The following is an 11142-nucleotide window of genomic DNA, read 5'->3' on the forward strand; positions in this document are numbered from 1 at the left end:
CTATAATTCAACATTCACATAAATATCTAGGCTAAGACATCCTTTACCTCATTTACACATCATTTACCTTAACCCTTAAGGTGTTCAATTTTCATTCCTGTGACTTTAGGGCTATATCAGGAGGAATTTTAAAAGCATCAAATATAATATTAAATTCAATATGTGATGGATAATTGAGAACTTTTGTGTTATCTAGGCCACGGGAAATGAATTTAAAAAAAAAGAAAACACATTTCCTCTGAGGTTTTCACCAAAAATCAAACTGTGAACATTTTTTGTGTACCCCAAGAGGGCAATTTGAAGACAATCTCTGTTACAGAACAGTTTTTCAAGACATTTCTGTGTACATATCATACTTATAAGACCAAAATGTATCATATATAAACACACACTTACATATGTGAAGATGCAAGATGAAGAAAGATACATGACATTGAACGTACAATCACAGAAAAGGAATTCCATCCAAACGCCCCAACTGAAATCTAAAGGTATGGAGTTCAATTTTGTTTTGCTTTGTTTTTACTGACTTGTGTGGATTAATGTTGCCAATATAATGTTCTATTCTGTTCTTGGACTCTAATTTTCTTGGAGCTCCTCTCTCATTTTCTCTCTCTTTCTTGTATATAAACGTGAGACAAACATTTATTTTCCTTTAAAATAATATTTTGTCTAATATAAATTTTTTTCTCTCCCCGTCCTTGCAGCTTTTTGCTTGCTGTCTTCTCTCTGTGTCCATTCGCTGCGTACTTGTCTGCATTTTTGCTTGTTTCCTATTTTGTTGTATCACCTTGCCTAGTCAGCTCTGCGCGGCACTTGCAGGCCAGGTGGCACTCCAAAGCATGCGGGCAAACCTGGGATGTGAACCCTGGGCCTCCCATATGGTAGACAGGAGCCCAACTGATTGAGCCACAGCCGCTCCCCCCCACCCCCGTCTAATATACATTTTAAGGATTTTCTCAGAAAAATATACTTTCAATTAAAATTATTAATTAAAAATTAATATTTCACAATAGTCATCAACTGCCCTATCACTCATAAAAATAAGGCAAATTTAGGGCTACTTTTCTAACTTAACTTTAAAATATATTCTTCACTAGAAGGTTGCCTCAAAATGAAGTTTGCACACCTCCAACCTATGTTTTAATCTAATGCCTCAAGCACACCCTCCATACATGATATTAATCCACCCAACTTTTATGTGAGCTGACAAAAAGGAGTAAAAGATACAAATAAAGAATCACAATCGAGATGGTATGTTCTGTGCTACAGTGAGGCTGTTCTTTTCTAAATATTTCTTTTCATCTTGCCTCAGAATTTTCACTGATATAGTACTCGGCAGAATACATTTTCCTACTTCTCCACCTGTGAAAATCCTACTTAAATTTTGAGTCCTTCTTCAAGTATCATCTGTCATTAAAAATCCATTAATATCCCCAGAGAAATATTTGTTCTTACCATTGTCATCCCTTCCCTTAGCCTTCTGTTGTAGAACTCATTACACTTTGATTCTATTAGAGTTATGTGTAGGCCTGTTAATAAGGTATTTATTGCTGCTTTCATGGAGATTTTTTACAGATTCTCACAGTTTCTAGTTTTTTCAACAGTTCTTACATACAATTTGCATTTTGTTTTGGGAAATAGAGGTATTAAAGCCGAGAGACCACAAAACCTAGATGCGCCTCTTTGTAAGATTTGTTCACACTCAGCTCATAGGGGACATCCTGAAACCAAAAGGTGTTTTGATACAGAAAAAGGAGCTCAGATAGCTGTAAAAAAATAGATTCACAGTTCCCAAATATTTAACTAATGTATGCTATTATTTTTATCTGCTAACTTTGCTAATAATTAGTAAATCCTAGGGTGGGTAAGATTTATACTTCATGTGAAATTGATTGAAAATTTAGTCTCTGTGATGATGTATGGGATTTACCTAACTTTATGACTTTATATTTGTATTTCTTTCTCATAAGATGAAAACCTTGTTTGCAAATAAATGATAATAAGAAATTACATTTTTGCTTTGTCCTAATATATATGTATAATAGTTTCAGAATCACTATAGAAATATTATTACTAATTATATAACAACTTAAAACAGATTAAAATTTTTGTCAGTTCTTTTGTCCTCAGTAGATACCATGCTGGACTTACAGGTTAAATTTTTATGTGGTAAAATCACTTGAAATAATTCTTCTCATTACAGTTAAGCCACTAACTGAATACCCAGTAAGTTTCTTTGCTTTGCTTTACATTCTAGTTTAGGGATCTTTTTTATTTTTTCTCTCTCTCTCTTTTTTAAATTTTTGGGTTAGTTTACTTCATATATATGTAAAACATTTGCATGTGTTCAAAGCTGTACCCATATAACAAGGTACTTCCAGTAAAAATCCAACTCCCGTAAATTCAGCTGCTACACTGTTTCTTCCGTCTTGTTCCCCCACCTCTCCTTTAGCAAATCATTTCTTTTAGTTTAGGGCTTGTTCTTTCCCAGATATGTACTTAAAAATAAATTTAAATGTACAGTTATATATGAATGCTCATCTATGTAGATACGTATATATACTTTTTCCTCTTTGATTTGAAAAAAATTAGGATAGCAAATGATATTTTGCATCTTTTATTGCTTATCAGTATAGCCTGGATATTATTCTATAGCACCAAAGTGTTATCTTTTTTTATAGCTAAATATGTCCTCACCATGTAGATGTACTGTATTTTATTTAGGTAGTGCTCTTCTTGATGGATATTTAAAATATTTCTATTATTACACTATGATAAATAGTATTGCAATGAAAAGCCTTGTCATGTCTTCTCATATTTTCCAAAGTGTCAGCAGTCTGAGTGACAGTGTAAATGCAGATATAATTTTGCTAGGTCTTTCCAAATTGGACTGCACAGGATTATACCATTTTGTGTTTAAATCTTTTCCAGTGTTTGTTTGGTTATTCTCATTTGTTTGTTCTTCCAAATAACTTCATAATAAAATTTTCAGGCTCATCAGCCACAAGGAAACAGACAAAAAAAAATTATGTTGGTTTTACTGTATCCTAAATTACTCCCTTCTTCATTAATTAATTTACAGAGATTTCTATCTTTTTGGCACTTAGCCTTCTTATCTAAGAACACAGCTGATGTCCAATAATTCAGGTTCACATTGTGTTTTTCAAGATTTTTCTTTTTGTTTTCCTAATGTAGGTCTTTTTATTTTTTGATTACTTCAGTGGTCTTACTATTTCCTTTTTAAAAATTTAATCCGAGAAAATACCTAGTTTTATTTTAACTTAAAAAAATTTTGTTAGGTATCCATAATCAGTGTTTTTCCTTCATTTCTATTTTCTAAATGATTATGGAATATATGAAGACAATTGACTTTAGTATTTTAATTTTATGACGATATCTACTAAATAATTTTATTATTTAAAAGTTATGGTAATATTTCCCTTTTTAGTTTTTTCCAAATACATACTCATATCATCTACAAATAATTGTAATTCTTATTTTATAATACTTTCACTTTTAATTTGATTATCATATCTGATTGCATTGCATAATACCTCCCACATTATATTAAATGGTAATGGAGATTTGGGACATATTTGGTTCTGATTTGTATTAAGTCCTTAGTAAATGAAACATGTTTGAATGACTTGTGACTATTACATCAAAACTAATGATTAATTGGAAAGTGTAAAGTTCTGTAATTATGCATGTGTGTATCTGTGTATAGGTGTAAATTTTAATTCACATTAAAATTCTTATTTCCATAAGTCAAAAATATCAAACATTAACAATTTTTAAAAAATTCAGTATAGCATGTATCATTGCTTCTGACTACTTGAAGTTCTAGCATCATGAATGAAAGACAACAATTGTATATATTTTTCTATTTAATTAGACTTTTTGCTTTTGATTGTCTAATACCTCCTTTGGAATAGAAAATAATCTCGTATAATCCTATTATTAAAATCATTATCACTCTTGGAAATATGCTTTTCTAAGTTAATTAATGTGTTTAATCTTTCAGATTATTCAGTGATTTTGACATGGTATAAAATCGTGTTGGGATTATCTGGAACAGCAAATTGTATTCTGGCCTTGACGTTGCTCATCCTGATATTGCTGGGTAAGTAAGATCTTAATAAAATAAAAATACAAAGTTATTTATTTTTTTCTTGTGACTCTTTTTTTCTTGTTCATTCATTCGTCATTATACATTAACAAAAATTTAATAAAGAGCTGTTTCATATAACATTCTGTATTATACACCACAATTATGCATTTAGCACTGCATTTAGCCAAATAAGTTTGGTTTCTTGTCTTCAAGTGGCTTATAAAATACTGGCAGTAAAGTATTGCATATGTGTGAAAAAATACATTTAATGCTAGAAAACAGATGCATGTATAGATTAAAGAAATTTTGTGTTACTGTATTTTGAAAATGTTGAAGACAATGATGATGATGATGTGTGTGTGTGTGTGGTGTGTATTTGGCAACCACATTTCTGGATTGCTTATGAATAGATAAGATTCCATTTTCTTAAATATTTTTATACGTTGTATCTAAGGTTATGTTTAGTTTACTCTTTTTTTATCAAACAAATATTTAGCAACTACTATATGCCAAACATTATTGCAAATTCCCCAAATTAAATAAAAGAAGGAATAGCTACATTGAGTACTCATATTCTATTGAGAGAAACAGGTCTTAACAAAAAATCATGATAAAATGTGCTAAATTTGATATCAGGGATTTCAGCAAAAGAAAGGGCATTTATACTTCTTAGAACAGGAATTTTACAGCTGTATCACTAGTTCTTAGGACAACATCTGGCACAGAGTAAATCATCAGCTAATATATATTCAGTAAATGAACTAATCATGTAATATTTGAAATTATTTTTTCTTAAGTAGACATGCAAACGTAAAAGAAACTTCCTAGCAATCCCCCCCGTTATTTCTTGCTCCAGTCATCAGAATCATCTCCCCAAATTTGTCACTGAGACATTGTACAGAGAAGATATTTACTTAACCTAAAATAATCCTATTTTCAAGTTTCTCAGGGAGTGTTGCTAAAATGCCAAAAAGGAAATGTCATCCAGCATGATGAGTTTGGAGAACAGAAAGTCAAGAGTGAAGCAGGAGGAAATACAGGTAAAGGGGATGCACACCAAATGTGTTTTAAGAACTACATATCACACAGGAACCTCTCTGGTCTTTGGTCTGTTTGGAGTCTCTTAAATTTTAAAACAGATAGATCAAACTAATCATTAAATATATGATATACATCTACTTTGCAACCAAAACCTGATTGATTTCTTTTCCCTCTCTCCTTCTCTCTCTCACTCCCTTTCTTTTCTTCCCTTCCTTCCTTCCTTCCTTCCTTCCTTCCTTCCTTCCTTCCTTCCTTCCTTCCTTCCTTCCTTCCTTCCTTCCTTCCTTCCTTCCTTCCTTCCTTCCTTCCTTTTCTGTCTTCTTTCTTTCTTTCTATGCAGAAGTAAGGGGAGATATAAAATCTACCCTCAGGGAATTTAAATTCAAGTTGAGACATACACATTTGGAAAGTTGTAAGCATTATAAGGCAACATGTAAATACATCTTTTCTAGTTTCCATCAATTTGTCCTTTTCTGAAAGAAAGAATGCTAAAGAGTAGTTATAGCAAACAATTTATTCACTATGATTTTGTGATCAGATTTTAAGCTTAGAAATTGGTATCAAACAGAATTTTTAAAAACATTCACTTTTACTTTCAATTTTTTATACTTTAGCATTTGGACACAATTCTTTGAGACCTTTGACATATTTTATGTATGAGAGAAAGATACAAATTAATATATTGTATAATTATTTGTCAAATGATTATTCTCTAGTCCACTAGATTATGTTGCCTCCTTTAATCACATAAAATAATTTTATATCCTTTATTGTTTATTTATTGACATGCTCTTGTTTTGGATTACCTGTCTGTTTTCACATGTCCAAGTCTCCACCAATTGAACTATTTTAGCTTTAACACATATTTTACTGCCTGACAAACTAAAGGTCTAATTCACCTTTAACTTGTCAGACCTCTTCAAAGGTAAGGCAGCTTTGGTGGGTAAAATGTGGAATCATATAGACACCATTAAACATTCTTTAAAATAGTTCTAATTACTGCATATCAAATGATAAGCTATTTAATTCCTTTTACTTTTTAAAAAATTGAGGTGAAAATTATATAAAATAAAATTAACCATTTTAAAGAGTGCAATCCAGTGGCATTTAGTAAATTCACAATGTTGTACAACCACTGCTTTCGTCTAGTTTCAATATATTTTCAGCACTCCAAAAGTAAATACCGTACCCACTAAGTAAGCAGTTACTTCCCATTTCTACCTCCTGCCCTGAAAACCACTAATCTGCTTTTTGTCTCTTTGAATTTATCTATTCTTCATTTCATATAAATGGGGTCTTACAATATGTGATCTTTTGTCTGGCTTTTTCACTTAGCTTAATGTTCATCCAGCTTGAAGCATGTATCAGTTTATTTGTTCATTTCTATGGCTAATAATATTCCATTGTATTACTATGCAATATTTTGTTTATTCTTTTATCAGTTGATGGACAGTTGGGTTGTTTATACTTTGGGACTATTACGAATAGTATTGTTAATAAATATTTGTGGGAAAATTTGTACAAGGACATATGATTTTATTTCTCTTGGGTATATTCCTAGGAGTGGAAATACTGGGTCACATTGTATTTCTATGTTTAAGGATTTTAGGGACTGCCAAACTGTTTTTCACAGGTAAATTATAAAACTCTTCAAACTTAAACACATTTTTATGCATCAAAGGACACCACCAAGAATGAAAAGACAAGTCAAATGGGTGAAAATATTTACATCTAATAAGAATCTAGGATCCAGAATATATTTAAAAAACTGTTACCACTCAACAACAAAAAAACAATTTAAAAATGAGCAAAAACCTTGATATTTATCTAGAGAACATGTATGAGTAGCCAATAAATAAATGAAAAGATGCTCATCATATTAGTTGGGGAAATGGCAATGAAAACCTCAATGTGATACCACTTCATGCTTTTTAGGATGGCAATAATCTAACCAAAAATAATTGTTGTAGAGGATGTGGACAAATCAACATCCAAAAACTTAGCTGGTGGTAATGTAAAATAGTGCAGAGCTGTGAAAAACAATTCAAGCTGTCTTGCAAAAGTTAAATATAGAAATACCAGGTGACCCAGAAATTCCACTCCTACATTTGTACCTAAGAGAATAGAAAACCTATGTCCACACAAAAATTTTTACACAACTGTTCATAGCAACATTATACATAATAACCCCAAAGCAGAAACAACTCAAATATCAGCTGATGAATGGATGAACAAAGTGTGACATAGCCATACAGTGGAATATCATTCATATTCAGATGTAGAAACTAATGAATAATGGATACATATTAGCAGCTGAATGAATGTTGAAAACATAATAGTAAGTGAAAAAGCAAGATACAAAACCACATATTATAAGATTCCATTTATATACGATGTAAAGCATAGGTGTATATCCATAGAGACAAAAAGCAGGTTAGAGGTGTCAGGGCTGGGGAGCAGGGAAAATGGTGAATAACTTTTATGGGTATATTTCTTTTGGGGATGATGAAAATATTCTGTAATTAGATAATGGTGATGGTTGCACAACATTGTGGATGTACTAGAAGTCATTTAAATTGTACATTTTAAAATGGTTAAGATGATGAATTTTTCGTTATGTGAATTTTACCTTGATAGAAAAGAAGATGTTGGAATGGCTGAAAAGTGGAATAGAGATTAGAATATTTATATTGGCTTGTACATGTATTTGTTATGCTAAAGTCTCAGATATTTTCAATTTGAGAAGACCTAAATTTAGTTATAATTTAACAAATTCATTGAACTTGGTGCTGTTGCAATTACAAAGACTCTAAGAAAACCAGTTACTAATCTCAATACTTTTTAATATTAAGAGCAAGAAGGGATATACCCCACAAAACAAAAGAATAATCACAGAGATTCTTAAACCTTATTTGTATAACTTCTAAGTTAAGTGGTTTAGATATCTAATCTCTCAAATAACATGAACATAATCTTCAGCCTAATTGGTTCATGTTATTTTAGTTAATATACCAATTCACGGTGTGAAAAAAAATCCCTGATATCTGGGTATTGCTTTACCTTACTAATTTAATTTTCTTACTTTCCATGGATTGTCATTTGTATTTTGAGCACCTTATGAATCAGAGCACTTTCTTAATGATTTTTATCATTGCTCCATCCTTATTTATAAAGTACATAAGAATTATTCTCACTGTTGATTTTTAGAGATGCAAATGTAATTTAATTTTTCTTTGTTTTTCTCCTCTCTATATAGGACTGTGTCAGTCAAATTGGCTCAAATATCAAGAAAAGTGTTATTGGTTCTCTAGTGAATTGAAAAGTTGGAAGGATAGTTATGAATATTGTTTGGAAAGACAATCTCATCTACTAATAATTCAGAACCAACTTGAAATGGTAGGTGGTTTAATTTCATGGTGAGGGCATTAGCCTCTTTTTTTTTTTTTAAGATTTATTTATTTATTTATTTATCCCCCTCCCCCCACCCCGTTGTCTCTTCTCTGTGTCTATTTGCTGCATCGTCTTCTTTGTCCGCTTCTGTTGCTGTCAGCTGCATGGGAATCTGTGTTTCTTTTTGTTGCATCATCTTGTTGTGCCAGCTCTTCATGTGTGCAGTGCCATTCCTGGGCAGGCTGCACTTTCTTTTGCGCTGGGTGGCTCTCCTTACGGGGTGCACTTCTTGCGTGTGGGGCTCCCCTGAACGGGCCAGCTGCACACGGGTCAAGGAGATCCCGGGTTTGAACCACCGTCCTCCCATGTGGTAGACGGACGCCCTAACCACTGGGCTAAGTCCGCCACCTGGCATTAGCCTCTTGGCAGTTAAAAATTTCTTTCCTTTCATCCAACCCTTCCATTAAATTGCTATCTGTTTTGATTACTGAGTTTTTAGCAACTTCTTAAATTTTGTGCTGGTTAAGAGTGCTTCTCTTGACACATGCTAGTCTTGGCCCTAAATAGCTTATACTCAACTTACAAGTATTGTATACATATTTTTTGTTTTGTTTTTAAATAAGTTTATTAGTTGATTAGTATAAGAATCCCCAGGCAGAGTGATAGCTTTCTAATAAAATTCTAAAGTCTTACTTGACATACTTGAATTAAAGTATTCTGTTCATTTATTTACTTGTTACCCATTTTTTTAAGGATTTTATACAGAAAAGCCTAAGACAATCAAATTATGTATGGATTGGACTTAACTTTACCTCTTCGAAGAGAACATGGACCTGGGTGAACGGTTCTCCACTAGATCCAAAGCTGTGAGTTTTTCCTTAAGTAGCAATCTGATTTGATTATTTGTGTATTGTAGGATTTGTCTTATAAAGCATCTCCAAGTTCACCATATTTAACTGTGGATTGGTGCTTGGTACCATCACATTCAAATGAATGAAAAATAACTTAATGTTCACTGGATACAGGATGAGTGCTTGGCTTTATTTTTAATTGAGTTGTAGGATTTCTTCTTTATATTAAACCCATATCAGATAAATGGTTTCCATATGTTTTCTATCATTTTGCCAGTTGTCTCTATTTTTTAAGAGAGGATAGTAGCTAACAACACAAATGGACATCTTCAGCAGTGATGATTATCCTTTCCTCTGCAGATTCCTCTTAAAGGGACCAGGCAAAGAAAACAACTGTGCTGCCACCTACAAAAACAAAATTTACTCTGAATCTTGCAGCAGCATTTTCAAATGGATTTGCCAATATTAAGATTTTTTTTGTTTGTTTTTAATCGATAGCAGAATAATCAACAAAGTTTTTGGCCCATCCAGTTCTAATATTAATCTTGCCAGAGCAACATTTTAAGAATTCATTTAAACACCAAAATCCCTACTCTTTCCATCATTTATGTTGGCCCTAACCTCAGAGTAACCCATTTTAACAAACTAATCTAAAGCCTTTCAATTTTTGTATGTGAAAATATACTCCAATATGAACTCATTTATTTATATCCAAAATTTGTTTTCATTGTTTATTTTACAACATTATGAGCAATTTATGTCTGTTTTTCTGTATCTTGCTTTTTTACTCAGCAATATCTTATATAAAGTCTCATAGTTCTAAGAGTTGCATTACAGTGTGGATTTATAAAGTTTTCACCCTTTTCTTGATGAACACGTACTTTGTTCGCATGTTTTTACTACTGTAAATTGCACTGCAGTGAACAGGTGAAATATATTTTATTAGGTAGCAGTGCTTTTATTTCTATGATAAAAACAATAAAAAATGGATACTGAGAAAAAGTGTTAAATGTATTGTGTATTTGTTTATATGTTGCTTTATTCCATTTAGAAACGACCACAAATTGATAAGATACTTTCAGGTACAGAACAGTGAACTTTTTCCTTTTAGAGAATTCGTTGCCAACTTGATGAACCATCACCCCTTGATGCTTTAATATGTATTTCCTATAAAGATCATCTCCTACATAACCACAATACAACAATCAAAATCAGGAAATTAGTGTCAACGCAGGACTTCCACCTAAGTTCAGACTCCCTTCAAGTTTTACCAGTTGTAGTATTAATGTTCTTTAAAATACAGGTATCATGTTCAGAATCTATTTCTGCATTTATTTATCTGCCTCTTTAGTCTAATTCAGTCTGAAAGAGTTCCTCATTCTTCCATGACATTCATAACCTTGACACTTTGGAATACAGGCCAGTTATTTTGAAAATGTGTCTCAGTTTGAATTTAATTTTTTTCTCATTATTACATTAAAACTACTCCTCTTTGGCAGCAATAGCATAGAAGTGATCCAGTGATGCTTTTTTCGTCTCATGCATCCTTTCAGGTGGCATAAGGTTTTATTCATTCCATTATTGATGAACTTGATATTGATATTCAGTTTGGTCTATCACTTGATTAATGGAGTGCATGCTAGACTTCTCCAATGCATGCTTACTCTTTTTTTTTTTTGTAATTAACTAGCATTTTGTGGGGAGGTACTTTCAAATTCTGTAAGTATCCTAAGCAACATCAAAATT

At 32.0% G+C, this 11142-nt stretch overlaps 1 protein-coding gene across 1 annotated transcript; it reads left to right on the forward strand.

Moving 5' to 3' along the window:
• Positions 1–201: 201 nt before the first annotated feature.
• On the forward strand, positions 202–10392 carry LOC101410961 (killer cell lectin-like receptor subfamily F member 1). Its single transcript, XM_004451188.4, has 6 exons — positions 202–491; positions 4028–4126; positions 5056–5154; positions 8412–8551; positions 9299–9411; positions 9757–10392. The coding sequence occupies exons 1-6, from the start codon at positions 407–409 to the stop codon at positions 9863–9865; spliced, it is 645 nt and encodes a 214-aa protein (XP_004451245.2). The 5' UTR covers positions 202–406; the 3' UTR covers positions 9866–10392.
• Positions 10393–11142: the final 750 nt, after the last annotated feature.

This window comes from Dasypus novemcinctus, chromosome 20, assembly GCF_030445035.2.
Source record: "Dasypus novemcinctus isolate mDasNov1 chromosome 20, mDasNov1.1.hap2, whole genome shotgun sequence".
Lineage (NCBI taxonomy): Eukaryota > Metazoa > Chordata > Mammalia > Cingulata > Dasypodidae > Dasypus > Dasypus novemcinctus.

What these genes read in the sequence shown, in the direction of transcription:
- LOC101410961 (XM_004451188.4), top strand. Translation starts at nt 407, where the DNA reads ATGCAAGATGAAGAAAGATACATGACATTGAACGTACAATCACAGAAA. An exon ending in GCCCCAACTGAAATCTAAAG is followed by an intron (nt 492 to 4,027) that starts GTATGGAGTTCA and finishes TTAATCTTTCAG; the next exon opens with ATTATTCAGTGATTTTGACA. An exon ending in TCTCCACTAGATCCAAAGCT is followed by an intron (nt 9,412 to 9,756) that starts GTGAGTTTTTCC and finishes TTTCCTCTGCAG; the next exon opens with ATTCCTCTTAAAGGGACCAG.